Raw genomic sequence first — 27999 nt, 5'->3', positions numbered from 1 at the left:
TAAAGTGAAGGGAGCAACAGTTGTTTTTACCTAGACTTCTTAAAGCACATTACAGGCTCTATGGAATGTCGACATTTGATCTCTTTTAGATGTTGCAATGTATTTGTGTTGCAGTTCTGTAAAAAAAAAAACCAATGTAAATCAGATTCTGTATACATTGGATCTGACATGTCCTTAAATACATGTATTTCGACTGAACAATAGTATTAAATAGTAAATTTACATTGTCATTATGTCTGCCCCCCACTTTACCACTTCCTTATTTAGTACGACTGGAAGTGATACCGTCCAAAAGAATGGAAAGGTAACACCTCCATCGCTCCATTCATGCTAAAAATTGAGCAACAAAACAATAGCGTGGCGTCACAGGTGGAGGTTCACATGTTCATATGTATGTGGTGTTACGTCAAGGGAAACCAAAAACTGAGAAAATAAGCAAGCCTATTTTCTCACGACAAACATGAACACGGAGCACAGAGGTAAGTTAATGGCGCTTCCACGTGTTGCAAGAGGATTCCAAACAAAAGCGCACATTGATTGGCCTTCTAACAGCCGTGAATTGAAGGTTGGAATTTGTCGAGTTATGACGTATGCATTAGAACAGGGTAGATTTATCGTCAACAACTAATTATGCAGTTGGCAAAAGCCCATTTGGTGGACCGCCTTACAAATTGATCGTAATTTTGACACTCTAAAGGGGAAAAAAATACCCGTCTCGCAATGATCGACGTGGCTCTTGCGTTTAGAGCGCCTTACCAGTTACAATAGGCCTACCAGAGTTGCACCTGAACAAAATTAATTATCCGGAGATTTGAGTCAAGTACATGTACATGTATGAAAAGTCCAATGTTCCAAGCAATAAGAAGTTAGGCCTGGTATCTGCGCAGGATGTTGGAAGATCCACTGGCAGCCGTGGAAAAATATGTTCTGTAAATGATGTAAATGAAAAGTAATGATATGATTGGTATTCTATTACACAGTCAGACATTGATTTATATAACTAGCTCATGGATCGAGTCACTTTAAATCTACTAACATAAACGATAACCCGCGTCGTCCTTTCCCACTTAATCCATAAAACATGTATTGCTCTATGAGCAGATTTTGTTTCGCTGGCTGGTTTTCATGTTTCATTTACATCTTTTTACACACCCTTATCCATCACATGCATTTTAAAAATAATTATGGCACCAGCTTTGTCGGGCATCGTACAGATGTAATTACTAATAATTCACGGATCTCTGCCAAAATAGCCAGATCTCGTTTAAACGGCCTATTGCCAAACAAAGGGATCCGTGGTCGCTTTCACGTTTTTACTACATTTTTGTAGGTGGTACTGTATTAGAATTAATGCTTTTATGCAAAATACTTCCACCATCATTAGCTAACCAAACCATCTTTTCGTCTGACCAATGTGGGCGTTACCATGCACAATCTGCTCAGCGATTGGTTTAATAGCTCATGCTATACAAAAGGTATTATATCGTGATGTTTCCGCCGGCCACTTGAGATTTAACGACCAATTAATCATAATTTAATGAAACTGTATCCGATATCCAACTCCACAACGTCATCCGAGGGTGAGTGATAAAAAATTCTTACCTGCATTACTAATCCTATGCTATCCAAAATAATAAGCCCTTAGTGAATAATGTAGCGTAGTAAAAGCGCGGACTACTTTGTAAAAAAATAAAATCAAATATTAAAAAATACCCTGCATCCTGCAATATTCGTTAAGTGCTTGGCTTGAAGTGTGATTAGGGTAAAGGATGTCGGCGTCTTATCTCTGAATCTAGGCTAAATGTATACGTAGATTTTTGTAATTTCTTTGGTGACTATTCAAAAAAAGTAAATCAGTAAACTAATTAACCAAATGTTACATTACTTATCTCAACGAGCAGATGTGACAGGAATAGGCAAACAGTTTTCTATATTCTCATTGATTCCCTTAGCCAGCTTCACTGTGCTGTGACTTTGTGCTGTGAGCCAATCATGTCTGGACTCACAAGTCATTTGGTAACAACTTTGCTGCTCATCGGCTTGGTGTGCATTGAAGACGCTTATGCTGGTACGTGCAAATAAAAAACCGCTCAGCCCTCATGTTGCCCTTTATCTTCATCGGAAAACATCGCAATTGTGTATAAGAGTTAATGCTGCACAGGCTTGCAAAAAGCATTAATTATCATATATACGTCTTGTAATTTGGGAGGCCTCTTTATGGTGTTACTTTCCTTTTCTCCGTTTTCGACAAACAAATGTCCACTTAACTCGACAAATACGGAATTGTCACAGAAATGAATACAAATAAATATAAGGAAATATTTATTTCTTTTGGCTGGATATTGTTTATATCAAGAAACCATGAAATCAAAAGTTGCCCTGCTCCCTTTAACGCTTCCCTTTACCAAAAGAATTCCAAGTCTATGCTTTGAAGTTTTGTCAGTGCTGGGTTGTTATTCGACTAATTGATTTGTCCAACCCCCACTCCCAGATCAACGAAGACAGCATTTGTACTCACTTCTTCCTGTTTTTTCTTCAGAGGTTTGCTTCCAAGGGGGTTCTGGCGCAAGTAGCGATCTTTGCTTTTTCAACCACCTTGAATGCTGGGCCGAAGATCCCGAACGGTACCCGTGGGAACCGTCGAAGCAGGACAATCACTTCTTCCTCTACACTCGAAACAATGCTGACAGCGTCGAGCTCAAGTGGGATGATGCCAGCTCGTTGGGCGCTTTCGATGCCCAACGGAGGACGGTGGTGGTTGCGCATGGTTTCACCAGTAGTCTTCACGACGACTACTTTATAGGAATCCGTGAAGCCATCTTGAGCCAGGCAAGCTATAGCTTTAAACAGAAACACGAAGAAAACTTGGTTTAGCTTCTTAGACGTTTCTTTTCGTTTATGGACGAACGTTGATCGTTATTTTATATACAAAGTTTCCCACAAATGTTATGAGGGCCCTTGGTTATGTTGGAGCTTTAGGTCATTATAGTCTACATAACAGTTCATATGCCAGCGGCTTTAGCGCCACTTCCAAGGCCTCCTGCGTTGAGATATAATTGATAAATTTCTTATTCATATTTATCCTTATCTAGCACAGTTTGCGAGTTGGTTACCCCCGACAACCCTCTAGATTTTGAACGTTTGCATCAGATTTTGGGCGTCCCGAGTCCACCATATAATTTAGACAATATTTTACGAACTTCGTCAACGCGATTGCATCGCTATAGGTTAAATAGGACCTATACTTTTATTTTTTTTTCATGTGCCGCAGTTTGATGTCAACGTTATCATGGTGGACTGGGAAAAGGCCGCAGCGGGGTTACATAACTACCTCCAGTGCCGCGTGAATTCTAGACTGGTCGGGCGTCAACTTGGCATCCTACTAAAGCTGTTGCATGAACACCGGAACCTAGACTACGCTGACGTACATATCGTGGGTCACAGTCTAGGAGCCCACCTCGCTGGATTTGCTGGGAAGTATTTGGAAGGCCAGATCGGTCGTATAACTGGTAAGTGAGCATAATATTCGGAGATATTGCCATTTCATAAAATGTCATAAGAGATGTCGACACGAGTCTATGTTCCATGTGTTTGGCTTTTGGGTTGAATGTTAAACGAAAGAAAGTAGAAAATTGGGATAATAATTTTTTTTCAAATTTGGAATCCAGCCCGCAGACTCGCCTCAATGCATCCTTGGCTATATGTCTACTAATGCGAAATCGCGTCAGGCATTTGCACTCACATCTCTGCGCACATCTGCACACGTTTGCTCCCCAACGGACGTTGGCTGTATTATCTTGAGCCCCTTTTCCTGCGTTTTTTCTGGGTGATTTACCTAAAACATTTCAAGCCTATGAAATTTCAGCCGTAGACGACGTCGTTGAACCACAGCCACTTCACTCTGCTGTACAAAAGTACAAGGTTTTGGTAGCTATGAAAAGTTGGCGTGCGTTTGTTTTGTCAGGTTTTGGGGTAGACTTGACTCAAGTCGGGATCTTCCGTAACGTTGTCTGTGTGCATGTTTTGGAAGCCACTCGTCGTTACTTGCTTCGCGGTTAGCGCCCTCTTGTGTCCACGTATTACTGTGAGTTCAGAAATTCCGACTTGAGGGTGCACCACTACAAATAAATTCCCATAGACAGCAGTGATAAATCCCCATACTTCACAAATATTTTAAAAATACTCACAACTCTCACAGGTGTTCAGGCTGCACAGAAAAATGATGTTCCACATGTCCTCTTTCATTTTCCTTTCAATTTTCGGGGGGTTGACCAATGAATTTTTGAGAAATTTTCACCAGAAGCAGACCACCCCTAAAATGCAGAAAATGTCCCTGTGCAGAAAAGTAGCCATTTTCAAAAACCCTCCCTCGACAAAATGGCTCAAATAGTGCCACTTTCAAACCCGATTGCATCCAAATTGCTCAGAATTGGAAGCCCCGACTCCGGCCCACAGGTCCAGTCTCATATTTCTTCAATTCCTCAGTTTCATGGCTCTCAGGACCCTCTAATATAGAATATTTTGAGTCTATAACTTTTATTAATGAGCGCGGCGGACATATTTCTGGCCTATTTACCAGGGTGCACCCTTGACGAATCTGCTAGTCTGGCTCCCTGCCCAAAGATTCCCAGACGACTCTTGATAAAAAAAAATCTTAGGTCAGGCATCACCGGCCACGGATATATAAATATGACGCAAGGGTCAGGGGTCACAAGTTGAGAACCCGAGTGTAAGTTCGATTTCATTACAGTGGTGCACCCTGTATGCGTGGACATTTAGCATTCTTCCTCAGGTCCTGATTCTTCTTAGTTTCTCCTCCAGGGTGATCAAAGCCTGCAGGACCTTCAAAGCCTGCATTGGTCTAAGAAAGTTATATTCTGCATGTCGCCTAGCTGGCATTGATTTCGGCCAAGGCGACCTTCAATTTAAGTGTAAATTTAAGTCAAATATTGTAGGATCAACAGCTGCCATTAGGATACGGGAGTTTACATTCAACAGCTTGCCTACTTACCCGGCCGGGAATAACCGAATGTCAACGGTGCCATCCAAACATGCCAAATATAGATGGGACGACTTCGGAATATTTCGGCTATTTCTGGAAAACTGGAGGAATTCCACCAGTCTTGGTCACTGACCTTTGATTCGTAGAATAGTCAGAATCATCGGGTCTGGTATCCAGACTACGAATCTGCCAGCCCGATTCGTACACAGCGAATAGGCTCATCTACCAAAACAGGCAGCAGCCAAAGATCGCTGGACTTGTTTTTACACCGTTCATTATAATGAACGAGTCTACAAGTCTGACTTTCATCGGTTGAAATTCTGTATATATCATGCAAGATGATGTCGTTCATATGCAATTAGGATCACAACATCACCGATGGGGTATCCGTCACGTCGGACTTACTGACTGGTGACACACGTTGTACAATCTTTGACGTTGACGTCAGAGCCTGAAAGTTGACCCCTGAATGGCGCGGTTCTGTAACCCTTGGATTGGAAAAGTAACGTGCAAAAATTTTGAAATTTGTAACTTTTTTTCGTCCAGTTTCTTCTTTAAAAATTCTACTCGTAAAATGGCCTTTTGTAAAATATTTTCTAGCATACCAAATTATGGAAACAGAATAATTACCTAACCTAAAAGAGAAATATCCTGCCAAAAATTGGCCGTCACTTCCGAAAATCTATGAAAAGCACTGCAACTCGGTGATCTCGTACGCAGATGAACAGTTACAGAATTAAACTTTATCGTAGTCTTTCGGTATAAAAAACAAAACATTATTTGGATTTTGTAATTTATATAAGGAAATAAACTTAAAGCATTAACGTGCTTTACGAAAGATTCCAATGTATAATCTAACCTTTGCTGACAAGTACTGCGTCAGGTCAACTCGACTGAAACTAGTGTCCCTCGACTGAAGGTATAAATATTTGCAATTTTGTACAATCTCGTTTCCACGTAAGCACGAGGAATGGAAACAAACGTGCATGAACAAGGAGACCTAGGAACGATACTGCGAAAGTGAAAGGTTGTTAAAGAAATTCGTTTTTTACCCATCTCCAGGTGACTTTTCCCAAATATTACTAGAGGAGGGCATGGGGAAAACTCCAACGTGAGTGTTTCTTGGGGTGGTTTCAGTTAGAAACCATACTTCCAAAAATTATTGGATGCCCATGTCCCCCCAGGCAGACTGCGCGAGGGTTCCGGAAGCTTGCTGCGTGACCTTTACTTTCAGGACCTATTGCGGAAAAGCTGTTAAATGAGGGCGTCGTATAAGAAGTTATGCCAGAGGCCAAGCGCAACTACCGCGTACTGTGTACGCAAAGGGATGATTGACTGGAAAAGCAACACAAATCCGACTTGATTGAAGTCTAGTTTTGGGCTCAGAGTGTTTTTGTTTGTTTTGTCTTGTTTGTTGCTGGCGTTACAGCCCTGCCTTCTGCGATGAATCACGAGCATCACATACACTAGCAAAATCCACTGAAATCACCAAAGTTCCAAAAATGTCGTTGCAGAGGAACAGTGAATTCACGTCTCTAAATAGTTAACATCAGCACGGACCGCCTCAACATGGATTACGCGGTAGAATGAAGGTTCAGAGAAGTGCAAACAGGGTAGAAGGCTCAACCAGACAACCGCAACCCTAAAACTTACTTCTTAATTGCTCTTACAGGAAAATTGAGTTTATTTTATACCACTACTCGGGTCGCAATGAGCTTAATAGAAAAACTCAACAAATGATACTTTGGGGGTTTTGTTTTCAACCAGCCAAATATTTGAGGAATTTATTCAGCTTTACATCCACTTTGATGTGCTGTCATATTTTTCGCACAGGACTTGATCCAGCCAAGCCAGGGTTCAAAGATCACACCGATTTACCCGATTGCATTCTGGATAAAAGTGATGCACAGTTTGTTGATGTCATCCATTCTGACAGAGGACACAGTATTTATGGATTGCAAACGGCGGTAAGTATCTCCATCGGTTAAAATTTGGGGTTGAAGGTAATCTCTTCAGTATATAAGGGTGTCCGGACTTTATTCGCCGGCAAAATATCCACGACCCCTATCGGTAAGCAATTATCCGTTGGCTATGATAAGTTGTAGCGAAGATATTGAGAGCTTTTTTGCAGTTTGTGGAAGAAGGGATGTGTGCCCCGTAATCGTCCTTTTCGTCATTAAAGATTTTGCTGGGGGTAATGGTGCTTTACCTCCCTTTTGGCCTCCCTTTGTACCCGCGGGAACGGATTGGACGGGTAGGTGGATGGTTAGGACCGAGGTCCACGGAGCTATTTTTCTCATGTCTGTATTTTTCCCATTTCGTCAGATCGGTCATCAGGACTTCTACCCGAACAATAAAGAGTTTAATCAGATAGGGTGTAATTACTTCAATACCTTGACTGGCTGCGCTCACATGCGTGCTATCGACTTCTTCATAGCGAGTGTGGAACACCTCCGAAACCCCTCCGAAGACTGTAACTACCAGACTGAGCCTTGTGATGGAAGCGACTGCCCCAGTAGTGGTTGCCCCAAAATGGGCATCGAGGCTAGCCCTACTGGGGAAGAGCCTGAAACCTATTGTTTTAAAACAGAGTGTTATAAGTGGTGAGCTCAAACCGTGTCATGTCCATGTAGTCGTTACTAAACTGGGTCCTTTTGTATAATGATGACGTCTAAGGCCACTTCTGAATTACTTGGCCATATGGCCTGAAACTACCCACAACTTTAAGGAAATTGTCTGTTGCCATTACCATGGACCCGTGCGTAATTTCAGGCCATCGATAAGTGATTTGGACACAGCCTGAAGTTGTTACACCTTTATGAAGACGAGAGGCGCGCACATCCAAACAGTGCCACTTTTTTTCTGCATGTAAAGAAATAAATTTACTGCATTTTTCTCCAGTGGTCGAATTTTCAGAAATTCATGTTATTAGATTAAGAATTGGGTAATTTCGGAAAGATGGTGGGGAATGAGCTTAAATGTCTTAAGGGTGTTTGTATGTATTCTGTTATTTCATCCACATTGCCCATTGTCACGGTTAAATTCAAACAGATTTCTGGGCAGTTTGAGTTCCCCTGTGGAATTCGCGTAGACAGATACACTATCTCAAAAGACAGTGATGTTTGCTTTCGTACCTCAGAATTTTGGGGGATTTGCTAATCATGTTTTAAAAGCGATAGTAAGTGTAAAAACTCCATTTTAATCGTCATGCCAGCGCCCTGGCAGTAGCCAGGAATCATTGAAAAATACCGATGTGTGCTCATACTTGCTAGGTCGTCTGTGTGAAAGCCTTTCACAACTGAGGATTCGCGTATATTTTCACTTAGATTTTGGTAATAAATTTGATTTACAAAAGTATGTCAGCCGCTAAATTGTGAGTTTTGCTTAAGTCTTGATATAGAGGATGTTTTCTTTAGAAAATAAAAGAAATATGATTATCATTCAGAGAATGTTGTACTTAATTACACTAAAGAGGGTAAAAAACACGCAAAGTTATGTTTTGGGGATTTCCGTGATGTGTTTGAATTTCGTTGTAATGCCAATTTATTATTCTCTGCTGTATCAGTTCTAAATACGCTTTTTGGGTAAGTCCAAGTTTACAATAAGAGGTATGGAGTTGATTTTAATTAGGCCTATGGACTACCTAATAAATTATTTTACTCTAGTCCTTGAAATTGTTCCCGTATATTTCCATTTAACCTCATTGTCAAATTCTGCTTGCTATTTTTATCTATATTTTGGATGCTTTTGGGTTTCATGCTGGTATGAATTTGGATATTTATGAGCAAAACTGTGACATAATCCAAGGCACTGAACCTCAGTGTTGTACTGATTTGTGCTTAAAAATGGCTAGATTTTTTTTATATTTCCCTGTCAAAGATTTCCATTTCCCGCAATTTATTATTGTATAAGTGTATGGCAATAGAGAAGCCAGCAACCAACTTTTTCTCAGAAATGTGTTCAAAGAGCAAATTCTAGGTTCAACATTAAAACAGGGAAACTGAGCGTTTTTTTTCCAGGTTTTACATCACTTCAACAGCGCTGATCTTACTTGTCTGGAAAAGCTTGGCCGTTGTTGATTGTGTCATAAAGTGCACTTTACAATTCGTTTATTCCAAACAGATTTCAAACCTTTGCATAACATTGAAAAAGGTTTAGACATTCAAAAAAAGTGATTCTAAGAAATTTTCATTGCAAGGATCCTTTATGAGTTAACACCAACTCAAGAGACCGCCAGTTATGAGTTGGACGACGTTGTCAACAAAAAACTCGTAAAAGCTCACACAACGAAAGACCTGGAAGTCTGTGCCCCGACTACGATCATATAATTTGTCTTGATACCAGATGGTAACAATGCAACACTCTCTAACACCAAAGTTTGATTCAATTCAATTTGATCAAACATTCATGTTCACATTGAAGTCGTCTATAATAGATCAAGAACAACTCATAATGTTAACAGAAAATACTTTGTTGTTATTGACATGATATGCCCAAAATACATGTGCTCAATATTTAAAGATGTCGACATGAAAGTAACTAAGTTCTTTATGCTTCCCCTTGCACATGGACGGCGAAAGGACAATACATTCTGAAGCGAGACACAGTTTGATGGTTCTGAAAATAAAATTTGCCTTGTCAGAGATCTGACATAGCACCAAGTTGAACACTATAAGACCAAGGTTTGCCTCCTGGAATTTACTGTTCTGTCGGTATACCTTCTACTTTGAGCAAATTCGGGCGCGACCTATTGTTTGACCAGTAGTCAACTTTTGCTTTTTAATAATGCGCACGCGCAATTCTGTTCTACTCAAACGACCCAATGCTCGGTCGATGTTTTAAAATGTCGTCGTTTATAGTATTTATACTCATATTTTACCGTTGGCTGCGATTCTCGCAACGTATATGATCACTGAAATCTCGTACAGTTATTTTCACGTGAATGGTTCCCTCTGTAATGATAAATGAAATCAGCTATTGATAACCAGCGCTGCGACCATACCCTGGTCTCAAATGGTCGACTCGATACATCTACATATAGTTCAGGCATCCATCATTTGACCGTTGTTAGTCGAGCTACAGTCATCCGTAGTCGTACGTAGCTCAAACTTGCCCAATTGTAGCAAGACCTATTTCCGTTGACAGGAGCCCGCGCCTGGAAAGTCACCGGACCTGCTTCCATACCATCCTCGGGATCCACTGGCAAGACTACATCAATTATGAGGAAGTCAAAAGACGGGCCGCTGACCCCCTCCGCTAAGCACTCAGAGGAGGTGGAGACTGCAGCTTCTCAGCCACGTCGCCCGGCTCAGTCCCGAGAGAGTTCCAGCAGGCAGATCCTGCTCGCTGTACTACCACACTACTAGCGACTCCTTCGTGGCCGCCCCCGACTTACCTGGGTGCTGTAGATTGCTCAGGTCCGTCGGCTACATCACCTGATGGATCTGGCTCTCAAACGGTAGGCCTACAGAGAGTTGGTCGTCACGGTCACTTGCCATGCGATGTCCACGTACGAGTTGGTTATAAAGCTACCTTTGTAAGGTGCTGTAGGTACATATACATGTAATATTTAAATCTGCACCAAAACAGCGCCTCTTCGTGTCAATGCTGTCATCATCCCTTCCCCAGCTTTCTGAATTTCCATGACCGAGCAATATTTTGGTTAACGTCATCTGGCCCGTCCCACATCCTCCCCCGCATTATTCATTGTATTTACAACACTGCAAGCATATATGCTTGCACGTTCATGGACTAGTATAATTGATAGTGAACAACGGTGCCTCACGCTGCGCTGGAGGCCGCCCCCACATCATAATTTTGAGGCTTCTTTTGTCCAAAGGTATGTACAGAGGAGGTTTCCGCCATGTGGAACAAAATAACTTCCCTGCCTGCAAGATGGCTACTACGCAAAGCTACGTGTTAGTTCATCGATGCGCCATTTTTGACCCATCCGTGAGAATCAGGCAGTCTGAAAGAGAAAAACTGACCATGAAATGAGAACAAGACCCACTTGCTAACCAAGCGCTCCCTTGCTTAAATTGCGCTGTTTTTAATTCCCTGTCTGTCAAGTAGGCCTACCTGAACAAACGCCCGGTCAGTTTGCTTGATGTTCAACTTTGACCTATGATAGAGTCACTTTGGTCACGTGCCTGTAACATTTCTGACTAAAGTGGAAATGTAGTCAGGATTCCGCTTACTACCAATTCATCCCAGATGACTGAATCTATTGCGCTTCTAATTGAGCGGGTCATTAGAATATTATGGCGGTCTTGTGCCGACGGAAAGCTGGAGTCGTCCTCAGCCAATGTCAGCGAGCGGTCTAACTGAGAAGGCCAAAAGGGAGCAGGCTCGTTTGGGGGCACTCTACCACCAGGCTCTGTATTTGCGGCACCACTCTTGACGCTGCGGCCAATATTACGCACGAGTCTATGGTAGTGGCGCTGTTGTAACTACGGCGGGGATCGACGTGCCCCCTGGGTACCCCATTTGAAATCTGTGACTTTATGAGTTTATTTAGCTATGCAGCAGCAGCTTATTTTCTTGTGGTGCCCCCTTGACAAAATGTGTGCACCCCCGGGTGCGAGTGCCGGCCCCGGGACCCTAGCCCGCCAATGGCAGAACGACACGTTTGCTCACATGTTAAGCTGGTACGTTCATGAGCAGGAATTGATACAGGCATAAACATAGCGATACTTTGTTGATGTAGTCCCGTGTCACGTCGTGACTCGACCTTTCAGGCCAATAACTACAGCAACACACATGCGATTCCGATGAGCTTCTAGGCAGTTACGTTTATACAGGGATATGTGAGAGGTACATGTGTGCTATGTTGATGTGTTGGCAAGACATGCATGTTGGTGGTTGAACTATCGTAGATTTGTGGGCGCACCTTAAATTATTGTCACGTTCATACGTGGGGTGGTGATACCTTACGGTGGTGGGGTACGCCTAAGTTTTAAGTTAGGGATTGATCTCCCCGGTGATTAAGATACTCCAAATAAAGATCAAGAATTGGCACAAGGAATTATTCTCAGAGTTAATTTATTTCTATTTTAGGACTAGTGCCCCAATATTAAGATTGGAGTTAAATGGAGGTTGACCATGATAAAATAATTGATATGGATTGATTGACCAGTAATGGAGAAAGAAGCTTATGCTGTGATAATTGCAAGAATAAAAAGTTAAGTCATAAGATATGACAGAGCCAATGGGCAAAGGGGTAAGACTACAAGATAAAAAGACAAAAAGGCAAAAGACAAAAGGACACTGTGCAACCTGCTCTCTCTCTACAGAGACATGTAATAGTCAGTGAGTGCACCATGAAACAGTAATTTACTTCGTGCATGCATATGTGTACAAGTCACCAGGGCAAACTTTCCACAAACAACATCAGTCAAAATGACGAATTTTTGCCTGACACTTGGCCCACACGTACTACGAGACAAATCTGTCAACAGGCCAGAACCGTGGATAACGATAAATGAATGACAAAAGTTGCAAAAGTTTATGACAAGAGTGAACTCACGTCCTGACAGAACAAACTCCTAGAGAGAGGCAGATGGTCACGTACGCCACGGCGAAGTACGTCGCGTAAGCGTACAAAAATACGTTCTTGTCTGGTACGAACTAATGGAATAAAACCTTGCAGACTAATATTGATGAGGATACGCTTAATTTTTTATTATGACCATGAACAACCTTTGGGGCGACTCTACACAGAAAATGTAACAATTTAAATACAATGTTGGACTATGTTAATTGAGTAAGAACAGTCGGGGTTTTTGAGAAAGTGCGTGGTACGGAAACCTGACAGAACCCTAGACTTGACAAAGTCTGACTACCACAATAATAAGCAACTATCTGTTTGGAAGAGGTGTGGTTCACTCTGGAGAAACAAAACAAACGGAGCGGTGAGCCAAAAACTCCACTAGAGGATGCTTTGGTCGTTCCCAGGAAAGTGACGTCCTTTTTGGACGTGATTTTCAGTGATTAATTTGTTCGCTCTTGGATTTGCCCTAGACCAATTAGATTGCTCGAAGTGTGATTGCTGTCATACACAGCCTGATCAGTGATTGGTTGTAGTGTTCTTTATAATCCCGTCCTTCTAAGGGTTTTCCAAAGTCGACTTCCATGTGCAGTTTGGTGTAACTCAAAAGCCCACCTTAAACGCCAACGCGTCAGCCAAAGGTAAGTGAAGACATCGACAGCAGGACTGCCGAAAAGTTGTCCTTAGCTCGGGCTGCTGAAGGCAAATAAATGACCCATGGTGGTTTTTTAAGTAATAGAGACACTCACTAATATGTTTTCATTGTGTACAAGTAACGCGCTTGAAAGTTGAATTGTTTTGGGATTTGGAGGGGAAATACTCCTTATTTGTCATTTTAAAATTATGAATCTTTTACGGTGGTCCGTTCATAAATTAAAAAAATTTAACACAAAAATTTCGTTCAGTAATCATACATGGGGGGGGGAATTACACAGCGTTAACTATTCTTAAACATTTAGTAGCAGATGTAATATTATCGAGAATTTCACACCTGGTGTACTCGCGTATTAGTGTCCGCACCGAACCAAAGTATTTTGAGATTTTGATCAAGTCCAGGTAGAAGTGCATTACACTGGTGTTTCGAATGTTATGGTAAGATTAGACGAATATTGGCCGTTGAAACGATGTGAATGATGCAAATATCGCAGGGCACATAGATGAAGGTTACTGACATATATAACCATAGCTGGTGGGCGAGTCACGTTTGAACCACGCAAAAGCTATATTGACTGTCACTCTCCATATCTCCTTTCATCCGTCCCACAACTGCATTGCCTTTTCACTTTAGACCTCATTTTGCTTGCTTGCGTTCATATTCATTTCTTGTGCAGCTACAAAAGCTCATCCCTCCCCCCGATGTATCAGTTTATTGTTCTCCAACTTTCTAGTCAATTAGCAATCAATCGCATTTAATTACAGCTTTGGTCAAAGATGTCTTGTACCAATGGCATGCATTAATACCTAAAAGATTATCCATTACGAAGTTTTTAGTTGTTACGAAGTTTTTGCGATGGTTTTCCCATTTTTAGCAAAATATTAGGGTATCGCCCTTAACAAAACTCACGTATTTCTCACAAGTATAGTATCGCTTGATATCCATTTTTAGAACTTCTAATAAAGGACGATTACTTATGGAATCGAGATATTAAAAGAATGAGAATAAGACATTTAAATCTATTGTCTATGATCCCAAACAATGATGTCGATTACAAGCTGAATCTTACGCTTGGTCTTGATCCAGTCTTTGACTGATTTCCACAAAGAGTTAACATAATGACAATGACACAAAAGGTGAATAAGGGTCTCTTCCTCTTCATATACAGAATGAACAAAGATTAAAACCTAACTTGTTTGTTCTAAATAAAAATGAGTTCGGGCCGAGGATTCAAGGAATCAAACGAAACTGGGACCATTTTAGCTTGGAACTACCCAGTGCAAGTTAGAAGTACATTAGAGACCAGAGACCAATGATGTAAATCATAATTGATTTGAAGTTTCTTATTCCACTTGTCCATGTACTTTCTCACAACCTTTTTGGAAGCAAGAAAGATATTGCATATTCTACGCAAACCTTTTTTATAGCTTAAGGACCACACAAGTTAAAAGGAACGAATGGAAAAGGAGCATTGTTATCGGTGGTCAAAAAATGATTAAAAGCAGCCCTGACTGATCTAATAAATTGTGTTCAATAAAATTAGTGCGAACATTAAACTTAGCTCTAAAATCCATCAGTGATAAAAAAAAACTAGCGCTGTCATCCAACAGATCGCATATGAAATGTACTATATATTCCACCTGATGACCAGTGCTTATAATGAATACACTTGCCACCGATCTTAATCTGGTTATTGTACCAAAGAGCAGAGTGTACTGGTAACTAAAGCTATGTGTATCCAAGTGAATTTCTGCCAAGAATTCATGATGTCGATCCAAAACTGATTACCACGAAACATGAAATTATGATCAACCAGAGTTGATAGAACTACCTCCAATATATACAGTAATACCTATAATTTTGTGACATAAATATGCCCAATGCTGAACCTTCTGCATCTGAAACTGGAAGTCAGCAAAACCAAGTAATTTTACGAGCGTCAATAAAGGACCTGACGTCGACCATTTGTAAACCACCCAAGTTGTAATATTGAATAATTTGATTTCTAGAAACAAGATCGTTACCTTTCCAAATGAAATTGAAGAATATAGTATTAAGATCGTTCACAATATTACCGGAAGGATCGGGTAAAGTGAGAATATCTTAAGTAAGTTTAGACATAATTAAAGATTTCACAACTGTCACTCTTCCCAGGACAGCAAGGTTCCGTTTAGACCACTGGGCAATGAGTTTTTTATGTCAAAATAACATCATTATAATTAATCATAGCCATAGAGCTCAAATCCGTTGAGAAATTAATTCCCAATATTTTAATACTATCTTGAGGCGCAACCCAATGAGCATTAATGTCATTACACACTTCTTCCCCGTTCAATACGTCATGGGCCCTAACCAAACTACACTGGTCTTGTCCACATTGACTCTCAATTCCGATAAATTAGCAAAGCGGTCAAGAATGGCAAATGTAGCATGCATAGATCTCTCTGAACCATTTAGGAAAATTACTGTATCATCAGCAAATTGAGAAATTGGAAATTCCTTGTCGCCCAATTTAATACCATGGACATATATATACATTAAAAGCATCTCAAGGAGAAGCTGATTGTTAATAGTAAACTGGATATCTCTCGGATGAACTTTTTTGAGATTATCTAATGGTAAGGAAAGGCGGCATAACCTTTCACAACATCGAATACAGTGTCTTTAACTCATTTTGCATAGGCTGAATCAGACAACAGAGAAATATTGAATTTCCAATACCCTCTACCTTGCTTCATATCAGAAAAATCAAGTTGAATATCAATAAAAGAATGGTATGACTTATAGCCAGGCTAAATATCACACAAAACTAACTTTGCATCAAGTTCAGATGAAATTAGGAAAAATCTAATCAAGACTGTTTAAGAGTATTGTGTTGCCTCCAGGTATATCTCCGGAGATTTGAGTAACGGATTCTCCACACTTTCCTATTCTACTCTTCTATTCAAGTATTGTTTCATCAGCATAATTATGGCCTCGGCTCTGTTTCCCTTTTTATGTAATGTTCATGTTTCAAAAAATTTACAGCGAGAATTCAAACAGCGAGAAGTGATATAAATGGTTTAACTTGTATCTCCGTGCTGCATGTTACACAGAATTAAACACGCCTGTTATACACCCAGATCCACTGGCGTACCCGGAGTCGCCCCAAACGGAAATTGAAATCAGTACATAAACAATTCGACTTCTGAAACAAATGAGGACTGATTACCCCTAAGGACCTCTTAAGGTTTACTGTTGCTGTCGTTCTTAATAATGGAGCTTAAACACCTCAGCTTCAGCTGTTGCCCTTATCGATGATGATTGTATCAACTAACGGGTGGGGGGGGGGGGTTCAGCAAACTGCTGACGGACTCTCCTCCAACGATCCACTATTACTAGTGGCATGGCAAGCGCAGAAGTTCATGATGTAATTATGCAACTTTTATCAAAATGCTCTCACAAATAGGGGCGCAGGCCTTTTTCATAGAGAGATATTCTTTTTCCCCATTTATTTTATTTGACCTCAACTTGTTAATTAACAACTGAAAAACAGAAATTAATAACTCAAATTACGTCCACTGGTATATTTGGGCTCGCGTCCATTCGAGCACCACCCACCTTCTTTTAAATACTGGATCTAGATGTTAGACTGTAAAAAGGCACTTATAGTTTAAACACATTTCTAGACTCTTACTCCATGACATATTCAGAAATTTGTCCACAAAGATAAACAACTCCCATGGAAAAGCACTTGATGTTGAAACAAATTCTTAAATGTATTTCAGTCATCTTAACCCTCAAACCCCTCAGTTGGTCCATGCTGGATTTCTGGCATGCTTGAAATACAATCCTTAGCGTTATAAATGTAAACTTCGAAGTCAATCACAGATACATTTTTGTTACAGTCATTTGAAGTTCAAGATTACAATGCGTGCCAGCCTGTATGCGTGAGTGGAAAAAGTATGCATTTTTTTTGCTGACCTGTCTCGCAAAAACGCGGCGCTGCTTAAGATCAGTATGCTTGATTTTCATAAAATTGGTGTAAAAATGAACGCAAAGAATTACTCTTAAAAATCCTGAGGTTTCAGCTGCTGAAAAACTTCATTGCAACCATATAGGAGGGGGCGGATACCGTCCTGTCTCTTTCATTAGTGTTAAAAAAAGTGGGTATAGACAATGTGTTCTAACTGTTCGCGCTGTTTTTACAGTGTATGCGCGTATTTATTGTTTAATCAATAAAAAGATGGTAGAGCCTTCAGTTTTACTTGCCGGTGTTTTATGGGGTTTTCCTCATAAAGTTAGATTTACTGTTGATCAGCCTGCATTGCAGTGGTTTCACTTGCCACCTTCATGTTTATTTACTTCCGTCTGTTCACCAAAAATGTTTAAAATGCGGGTTATTTTTGTCATGAATATGACCTTGGTTATTTTAAGGGCTTCATGTTGTAATGTCATAAAAATGCGTTGTGTTAAGTTTTCTTCCAGTACTTAGTAATGTTTGCCTTTATGAAACCAAAAGTGATTTGGATCGACTCAAGTCGCTCTTAAAATGTTATTTGGTTCGGAGCGACACGAGGTGCACATGTCTGACTGTGTCAGTTTTCCATAACCGTGAATATAACAGCACTCAAGTATTATTTCCCGTTTTTATTGTCCTCCTCAGGCATAAAGTATACTGCTGTTGTATAGCAACAGGTCGACCCAAACATGTCCGGACTTCATTGTCATTTGATTACGGCTTCGCTGGTCATCAGCTTGATGTGCATCATGGAAGTTTGCACTGGTACGTTGTGAAAAGCCCTAAATATCAACCTTTTTCCCGTGGCTAAATCTTACGTCTACACGGCGGTTCCCACCATGCCTTGTGCGATAAAGGAACGCGCACGCATCCCATAAAGTCGAGGTTGCCTCAAAATAAACCGCATTATTCAATGTTACCTGTCAGACACCATAAGATATTCAAACATTCAGCACGCTGTATCATTTTCTGGACATGCCATCATCGAAGGAAAAGAAGATATTTTTCTATTGCCCCTCTTCATGCAACTACAACTTCAGGCTTGCCTGGAAAGCACCAATTTATCACTTTGACCCGTAATTTGGGTGGTAATCTTTCGGGCTTGCTTTTATTTCAGGAGAAATTCATAGGGGAGAAATTTAGCTGCTGCATTATTAGATCTGATGTCCTCAACAATTGGCAGTCAGTCACAACATGATAATTTTGTCATCTATTGTGGCCAGGCCCCGTCATGCTTGAGTTACGGTCACGTGTTGAATCGATGCCAAATCGGAACCCGTTAGGCTTAAAAATGGAGTCCACCTGGGTTCTGTCGGCGGGTCCTTGTTTTCTAACTACCAGATTGGACAACAACAATGTCTTGAACAATGTCGTGGTATCCGTTATCACTGTTATGCTAATGGCATCCAACTGCACGCGTCATTTGAACCAAAACAGACCGATCCAAACTGCTTCCAATCGGCAAATTGGAAGCACTGAATTGGTGTTATGGATGAGTTTTAGTCTCACTGAAGCCAACACCACCAAATCTGAATTGCTTTGTTTGGCTTCGGACTTGGTAATTCTGCTGTTAGTTTTGCTGCAACCTGTAGGACCCTCGGTCTCACCTTTGACCCTTCCAATGTCAAATGTCAATGTCCAATCAATTTTCCATTAACTGCAAATCTATTCGTTTTCATTTGCGTAATTTTGGTTTAAATCCCAAGTACTTAGTCGCTTTGCCACAGAGAAACTCGTTCATTGTCTAATACCTTCCCGTTGGGATTTTTGTGACTCACTCATATTTACGAGGTACCCAACGCCAAAGATCGTGGCTCAATGTCGTGACTGTATCGAAGTACAAAATGCTGTTGCTTGTTTTTTGTTTTCCAGGGTTCTGCTTCCACATCGATAAACTGACTCATTACCAACCCTTAAGTCATGCTTCTCTTCTCGCTTTCCCGAGAACTCGCCACACTATTGGGGGATAGATCCATTTCTAATTATGGGTCCACATTGGCACAGACTCCCTTCAGATATTCGCACCCTCTCCATTATTGACTTCAGTTTTTCTTCAAACACAACTGTCTCTAGATATACACATCTATCTCTCTCTCTCTCTCTCTCTCTCTCTATATATATATATATATATGTGTGTGTGTAAATTTATTCATTTTATTCGGTTAATTGTTTCCTATTGCACCATAAGTGTCCCCCCATGGCCGATAAAGGCGCGTTATAAAGTTAGATGTACTAGATGTACTCCCTCGTGCCCATCAGGCACGAGGGAGTACATCTAATGACTATATAATTATATAGGTCTATAATTATGTCTTTTGGTAATTCCGTGTTGTTTTTGACTACAGCAGTACACGACTTATTCAGTTTTGATACCAGGCTACCAGAACGTGCAATTAACTTTGCACTTATGCCCTCTCGTTTCTCCAGAGGTGTGCTTCAAGGACAGTTCTGGCGCTGTGAACAGCGAACTTTGCTTTTCCAACCGCCTGGGATGCTGGGCTGAGGACCCCAAGCTGTACCCACGGAAACCGTCGGAGCAGGACAATCACTTCTTCCTCTACACACGAAACAACGCTGACAGCGTCGAGCTCAAGTGGGATGATGCCAGCTCGTTGGACGCGTTCGATGCTCAACGGAGGACGGTGGTGGTTGCGCATGGTTTCCGTAGCAGTCCTGACCGTAAAGGCTTCAAGGGAATCCGTGAAGCCGTTTTGCGGGAGGTGAGCTAATGTAGCAAGAAGCAAATATCGATGTCTTTACCGTGAAGGAAATAAAACCAGTTCTTCTCACATATTTGATCTTGACCTATCGGCCCCCTTTTTCAAAAATTCTCTCTGCCCTCTTTTAAATGTTCCCTCCAACTCCCGTAGATTTACACAGTTTACCAAGCGAGAGGCCCCCTTTTTCAATGTAGCAGCTACGGACCAATTATGCTTTTCTCTCCATCGTGGACAGTTTTCGCAACATTCCCATGGCCCGCTTGAACCCCTGTTAGTCCAAACAAAGACGACCTGTAATCAGGATTTACAGCAGGGCGCTCAACTCCGGACTCTGACTCTCGACCTCCGTCTGCTGTCCGAAATACATCGTGAGTTCAACCAACCCTTAAAGATCAATCACATTGGTAATTCACAATTTCAAAATTTAGGAAATTTAAATAAAATAAATAAAGATTGCTGCTGACATCAAAAGCACGAGTTGAAGTCCTCCTTCATATCAGGCAAACTGAAAACAAAAGTCGTCGGAGTATCCAACAGAAGTCAATTTGGATGACGTCACACTACGGCTCTGCAAATTATACGACTGTTTCATAATTTGGGCGCAAATTTGAGCTCGCACTTAACTGTGAATTAAACGAGGTTGGACTGCGAGATCGACTTGGAATTTGTTTTCCATCGACAATGTTGATCAACACCGGGTCGTACGATAAAGTTCTTGTATGATAAAGGTCGATGTTGAATTTTAGGCAGATGGCGGCGATCAAATGCCGAGAATACCATCCAACTTTACCTGTTTTTCTCTGTTCTTGTGCTACAAAACCCCTATTGCAGCTACAAGGTCAAGAAATACTTGGAGAACGAGAACCCTATTAATGACATCGTCAAATCGCTCGATTTGTTGTCCGCCCTCATCTACGCAGTTTTCTACTTTGAGCATTCTCACGATGGAACTGAATGACAATTTCTTATCCATGTGGAAAGAAGCTGCCACGTTAGTCACGATAACAAAGACCATTTCCCTGTTAAATAACCATTTTACGTCAAAGCAATGTGCATGATTGATCTTTAACTGTGGCCTACATTGATTTAAAGGCAGCCGTTGACTCGATTGAAAGAACAGTTCTTTGGAAAGCCCTCCAAACCATACGCGCTCCTCGTCATCCCTCGCTTTCCTGACACTGAGTATACAGGATGACACGTGCCAGTATTCCAGTCCTACTACGCGACCCAGAATATTACACAAAGCAAGCGCTGAACATGAAAGCAAACTGTTGCTTAATTTGGTAATAAATCAGAACAATGCTACCTGCGTCTGCTGGCAAAGATTTCAGTACAACATTGGATGAGAAAGAAAACCTATATCCTTGTTCCTCGGCCAGGCCGTCAGTCCTATGTGTGGTGTGCCCCACTCTCCACTGTGCTCTCGACTCTCTCAACACCTCGAAACTGGCCCCAAACCGGTCGCCCAATGCCGTATGGTACGCCGTGCTGTTCCATGCTCTTCTAGTCGGCCGAACCCGCCCCGTTTAGCACCGTCAGTCTGGTGCAACCAGAAAGCCAATCAGTCTCATTGTCTGCAACTCTATCCGGACGGGGCAGTAGAAGCACCTAGCCTGGTTAGTCCGATACCAGCCAGACGTTCTCATAGCAAACTTCAGCTATCGCTCGCTGTCCTAAGGAACCAGCTTACCGCTGGTAAAACTTCTGCTGCTAATTTCCTCAATTTACAACCCCATCCGGGCCGTGTTACCATTTGCATTAAGAGGCGACTACCAATACGTTTTCCGTGAAAGAAAGAGTGGGGTTCTTTCCTGACAGGCAGCTTCAAATCGATCTTTTCAATTGGCTCTTTTGTCTTCTTTCCTTTTGTCCCTACACATTCCATCAATTTCCCAAACATGGAAAAATGTATAACCATGTGTAATTTTGTTTTCGTGCGTGCAATGACAGCCTGCCTAGGGCACGGGTTGGTTGTAAGAATACACTCCAAATTACCCTTCTTCTAAACAACTTAGCAACCAACGAAGACGAATTGTTTGAGCGTCATACACCTTTGATATGTTAACAACTTTGACTGTAATTGGCCTGCCAAAGTTGGATTATAAGTTATTTCTTTTTGTAATGAACGCAAGAATTAATGATAATTGCCACAACTGTAGTCATTGACGAAATTTTTTTGGGCTGCGTCCATCCCTTAAAAAGTAGGAAGCGTTAGAAACGGTGCAGATGCGGGATGCATATACGGCTCACTGTGGGTAGTTTAACACCGACTTAAGGAGGTCATTTAAACCTTACCAGTGTATACGTGAGCATATTGATGTGAAATGGACATTGTTTACTCTGTGTCGGATACATTAACCTCACGAAGCTGTTTTTCCACCCAATTGTCCGAGCCGCATGTGGATCCCGTAAAGCGTACCATTTATGATCCCCCATTAATGATGTCCAAAACTCTGTTGGAAAACACTCTAGAAATTCAAGATTCGCAGGGTAACATACATTGTGGAGAAAATGTATGCGTATGGGAGAGCGACTTACATTTGAATCCTCCGGGCTGAGAGCATAGTCGCTTAACATTTTGCATGACTGTCCCACCGGCGTTGATCTGAGAGTGGACTTTAATTTCTGTTAGGTGTACTAAAAACACTCTCATTTGCTAATTTTGAATGCATCTTCGACTATGCCAACTCCCCATTGTATTGATAATGCGTTTGTTTAACAGTCTGACGTCAATGTTATCATGGTGGACTGGAGAAAGGCCGCAGCAGGGTTACTAAAGTACCCCCAGTGCCGCGTGAATTCTAGGCTGGTCGGGCGTCAACTTGGCATCCTACTGAAGCTGTTGCATGACCACCGGAACCTAGACTATGCTCATGTACATATTGTGGGTCATAGCCTAGGAGCCCACCTTTCTGGATTAGCTGGGAAGTATTTGGGAGGTCAGGTCGGTCGTATAACTGGTGAGTATGGGTAGGAACGGAAACTGCACTGTTAAAACTGGTTTCTCAGAACCGAAGCTCCTCAGTATTGAGGCCCTTAGGGTCCTGGCAGAGATTAAAAGGTTGAGCAGCTTCTTGGAAAAATTTCATTCGTCGGAATTTTTGTTTGCTCAAAATAACACTAGGTTTCCTCTAAGTAATATTTCTTTTCTTGGAATCATTGCGTCGGCTTGAAATTATTACGTTACCTTGAAACTCAAAATGCCGTTCGCTTTTCAGATGATTTGCAACAGGTTGATATGTTCTTTTCAATATTTTAAATCCCATGCATTGCAAGTACTTCATTTGACACGATGCTTTAATCGACGAAATCCTAAACCTCGTCACTCCTGTGGATGCTTACGATAAACAATTCCATAAAAAGAACTTGACGCGTTCTATAAGTGCCAATTTGAAATGCTTTTGCATGGCCCCCTCTTGCCAAGATCTCGAGTTCTTGCTGCGGTAAAAGGGAGGGTTCAGTCAAGTGACAGTAAGGAGACCTCAGATCGAGACTTCGTGACAATGGTGTTAAAAGTATCTATTCCCCAGAAAGTGCAAGGAAATAGGCTCAGATGAATTCAGTACATTTTGCATTACACTTTAACATATTCGTCTAATAGTATGGAATGTGTATACATGTACTTCCTGAATGTTAACTCATAACTTGTCTCCAACGGCCATATTTGATTCAGGTCAAATTTGACGTTTCAAAGTGGGGTTTAGTAATTGGAACTAAGATACGTTGCTGGTATCGACAAGGTTTTGTTTGAGCTAAAGAATTAATGAACGCAGCAGTAGTGCAAACTTTACTGTCTGTCGGCAACTTTATTCATAATCTTTCAGATGCTGCTCATCCAAATGAAAAGTGCATTAGTACGGGACTGTACTATTGCATAGGAAGCCAACCATGACTTGTGGCAGTACCACATTGTGTGTCATAAAAACCATCAAAGTGTGCAGGAATTGCTATAAATATAACGATGGGGCTAGCTGCATTACGCCAAAAGCTAAACCTCACGGAATTGCAAAACGGTTTCGCTCTCCATACACACCATGTTGATTATTGTGATATATTCACTGTTTTATACTGCAGGCGAATTCAACACTGAAGCAAATTTTGACGTCAAGAAAGATTTGCAGCACAAATGCGCTCGAATTGAAGTGCGTTCGACTTTGCGAACTGGCAGCGCAAATATTGATCTGACGTCATAAATTTGCGTTTGTGTGCTTCGGCGCCTTAAGGCTCAAAGATATGAATCCTGTGTTTCAGATATACACAGCCATTTCTGTGATAGCTTCTGTTTAATTTTTACTGCGTTTCTCTCCAATGCAATTTCAGTGAATAGGGAAGTTTCGAACGCTGACGCTTACCGGTACGTTTAGAGACGTCACCAGTTTGTGTGGTTTCATGACGTCATAGCAGGTCACCATCCTCTAAATGTATATAAAACGCGTAGGAAAATGTCAAAATGTCTGTGTTAAATTCTTTATGTATTCACGATGAGAATGAAAATTGAATGAATCGCTAACATATACGGGTCGGTTTTGCGGGCTTCAAAATCTTTTGAATACGAAAATATTAGTGTACAGAAAGTTGGTTTCAAGGTGGTATTCCGTTGTCAGAAATAGACTAAGTGAAACAACAGATGGCTGAACGTATGCATACGCGTATCTCTTTGCATACACGATACGCACTGAAAACGCGCACGTGGAAAGGCAACTTAATTCTCCCTATTTTACGGGGCAGTCTCGTTATAACTGCAAGTCTTATTGCTCATTAAAAAGTACGCGTTTCAGGGAATAACGTTAGGGGCTCTTGTCCAACTCTGATGCCTTGTAAACTGAATATATATAGGCCCTATATGCACATACTCCAACAAATTAGCGAGAATAATTTCGACTAGGCCTATTTACCTCTCAAATTACAAAGCGGTCTCGCTCGGCCCACAGAACAGAATGCATGTGTTGCTGTCACCGGACTTTTATTCATTGAAGGCCAGGGGTCATTGGAGCTCAGGTTAATTCAAAATTATGTCAATGTTAGCGAATCTTTTGTTGGATTAAGAGTATATTCAAAATGAGTTTGTTAAAACTGGAGAATTCATCGTAGCCTGATTAACATGGACGGTGAACACAAACTGCCATATCAGTTGGTAGAGTAAGTCTTTCAAGGAGTACATCCTAGAGGCTCATGTCTGAAATTCTGGTATACCTCTTCTTTCAACTGGAAGAGAGACAATTCAGTGTAGGAAATTGGTGAAAAGTAACCAATTATTGGTTGATATGAATCTTCTCTGGTTGTTTTACACAATACGCTTTTAGGGTGTAGGATTCGGGTTACACTTTCATTGCAACTGAATTACGTGTGCTCCCGACTAAAACCGTTTTCCCAGCCAAAGTCTAGGGAAGTACTCCTTAAAATGATCGCCTTAATACTTTGAAGTTCATTTGTTTCATTTGAAGTTCATTTGCACCACCAATTTCTTGACACAGGACTTGATCCAGCCAAGCCAGACTTCAAAGACTACACCCATATTCCCGATTGTATTCTGGATAAAACTGATGCACAGTTTGTTGATATCATCCATTCTGACAGAGGACACAGTGTCTATGGATTGCAAACGGCGGTAAGTATAGCTTTGCTAGCTTTGCAGTTTTGGTATTCATTTGCAAGGGGATTCGATATTTTCGGTTCAAGGAGGCTGGTATTTTATCCAATAGTTCTGAACATAATCAAAAGCCTGACAATAATTCATCAAAATTATAATTTTTAAACAGTCCTTTTCGAAGAAAGCACCAAAGTGAATGTTTGAAGACGGGAAATTGCCGTACTTGGAATTCTCAGTGTCGATCCCACTGAAAGGGGTACTTTTCCCTAAATTCTTGTGCTGGTCTGGACAAGATGGATAGAGAACAGATGTCTATACGGTGTAATCCTGTATGTTACCCGTTATTTCCTCCCTACAGATCGGTCATCAGGACTTCTACCCAAACTATCATAAGTTTAATCAGATAGGGTGTAATTACTTCAATACCTTGACTGGCTGCGCTCATACGCGTGCTGTCGACTTCTTCATAGCGAGTGTGGAACACCTCCGAGACCCGTCCACAGAGTGTGACTACTCGACTAAGCCTTGTGATGGGAGCAACTGTCCCAGTAGTGGCTGCCCCAAAATGGGCATCGAGGCTAGCCCTACTGGGGAAGAGCCTAAATCCTATTGTCTAAAGACAAAGTGTTACAAGTGGTGATCGAGTCGATCAAGACCACGTAAATACCCGAAATAGTTTCGTTGCCAAAATGGGGTCTTTTTACTGTCATGATTGCATCTGACAGATTTTGTCACCATAATGCTAGCGTTAGTAAAAATGCACGTTATTTGGCAAGTTATTATTCTACTGAAGAGAAACAAATGTCCCGAAATGGTAAGCCGAAATTAAGTACACGTTTTGGTATAATCGTCTTTTCAATATAATTATAATACATAAAATCCCCTAACGTTAATGTTGACCTTTCCAGAAGTATTGCTGATCTTTTAAAGTCTTTTACTTCATAGGCACAAAAAAATAAAGTTAGAAAAATTGACTCATTATTTCTATTACGTCTTCATTGCATGAAATTGTTATGGGCTCTTGGTTTTCAGTTGGAGTTAGGTAATTGTTAAGATTCGTGAAAATAGAAATTCGTTCACCGAATTTCGAATGGGTAAAAACATTTTATGGTCAAAGGGAAATTAACATTTTGGGTGTATTGTCAATTTGGAGAATAATTTTGTGCAACAAAGTGGAGGATCAGAATTTGTTTTTTGGTATTTCGGTGGCGACTTTACGTATTCGCCATGCCTAACATGTTAAAGAATTTTAAAGATAACTTGCTATTACTGAGGGAATAAACATGTGCTTTGGAGAATGAATGTGCCTCTGGCGAGTGGTCCTTTGGAGATTGGCGCGTGTGTGACGAATAATGCGTCAGGTGGAGCAGAACGCGTTGACCCACTGTATGTAGTGGCGCATTTGGAATTCTCAAAATGCAGATTAGTGAAGACGCTCGTTCACCCAACACAATGGACTAAAAAAAGGACAAAGTGTTGAAGATTAGCCAGCCGGGGAGTGGCGTAAATTTGTGCCGGGGACACATTTAAAGCAAGATATGGGACGGAGAGACCCCCCCGCCTTTGTGTTGGTCATTGCTTGATCGAAATCTCAGGAATTCTTTACAGACGTCAGGGGGTTGTCTTAGGTAACAGTCGTCTAGAGTGTGTATAGGGATGGGACAGGTAATTTATAAGGGGGTACCCCTCTGTCCCATATCTTGCCTGGTATACGGGAACGGGGTGACGGGACGGGGGATGACTTAAATAAATGCCTGACCTGAGAAATTCAAAACGCGGGGGTGGGGGTTGCTAATAAGTGCTACTAAGGGGCGCAGTCCATGGTGAAGATGTAATGTTCACACTCTTTCAGCTTGCATTATTACAGCGCATTTACAGCTTTGTCATGCGTATTGAAAGTGTGGTGGTCCTGCCCCCATGATTTGAATTGGGATGGAAAGCGCTAATAGCAAAGTACGCAGAATCCCCTCCACGTTCAGTATTGGCCTGCACGACCTAGCACTGCCAATCAAGTACAATAACGAAAAAAGTTCGAATCAGTGAAACTTTGCAGACAGCAATAACATTCAATTGAGATCTAGCGGCATTGTACATCGTTTGATATCTTTATTTGAGCGTCACTTGTCTTCGGATTTTCACTGAGTTCAGTGGATTTGTACATGTATAACGTTTTTGGTTTTGTTAGTCAGGTGACTGGCACCTTCTCCACGGGGAATAGCTGGTGATACGATCGGGCTTGAGGCAGGCTTTTCCCGTACATGCAAGCAGAAAAAGCCGCGTAGAATTATACCAGGCAAGATATATACCCAGCAAAAAATGAGACCGAGGGTACCCCCCCCAACATGTCCAATCCCTATAGACATTCCAGACTATTGTTACTTAACACATCCCCCCCAAGATGTCTGAAAGGAATTCCCCAGATTCCTGCGAGACGATGACCGACACAAAGCAGGGGGGGGGTTCTCTCCGTCTCATACCTTGCTGCA

General features: G+C 41.4%; 2 protein-coding genes across 2 annotated transcripts; both read left to right on the top strand.

Moving 5' to 3' along the window:
* Window positions 1-1439: 1439 nt before the first annotated feature.
* Window positions 1440-9677, top strand: LOC110986306 (pancreatic lipase-related protein 2-like). Its single transcript, XM_022248071.2, has 6 exons — window positions 1440-1580; window positions 1953-2068; window positions 2540-2829; window positions 3272-3509; window positions 6836-6969; window positions 7328-9677. The coding sequence occupies exons 2-6, from the start codon at window positions 1993-1995 to the stop codon at window positions 7607-7609; spliced, it is 1020 nt and encodes a 339-aa protein (XP_022103763.2). The 5' UTR covers window positions 1440-1580; window positions 1953-1992; the 3' UTR covers window positions 7610-9677.
* Window positions 9678-13030: 3353 nt separating this feature from the next.
* On the top strand, window positions 13031-26815 carry LOC110986343 (pancreatic lipase-related protein 2-like). Its single transcript, XM_022248134.2, has 6 exons — window positions 13031-13189; window positions 17849-17968; window positions 19631-19923; window positions 22646-22883; window positions 25398-25531; window positions 25872-26815. The coding sequence occupies exons 2-6, from the start codon at window positions 17893-17895 to the stop codon at window positions 26151-26153; spliced, it is 1023 nt and encodes a 340-aa protein (XP_022103826.2). The 5' UTR covers window positions 13031-13189; window positions 17849-17892; the 3' UTR covers window positions 26154-26815.
* Window positions 26816-27999: the final 1184 nt, after the last annotated feature.

The sequence above is a fragment of the Acanthaster planci genome, linkage group LG01 (assembly GCF_054643075.1).
Source record: "Acanthaster planci isolate LZ-2023a linkage group LG01, COTS_SCS, whole genome shotgun sequence".
Lineage (NCBI taxonomy): Eukaryota > Metazoa > Echinodermata > Asteroidea > Valvatida > Acanthasteridae > Acanthaster > Acanthaster planci.
The sequence above is the reverse complement of the archived record's forward strand: the minus strand, read 5'-3'. Positions and strand labels throughout refer to the sequence as shown.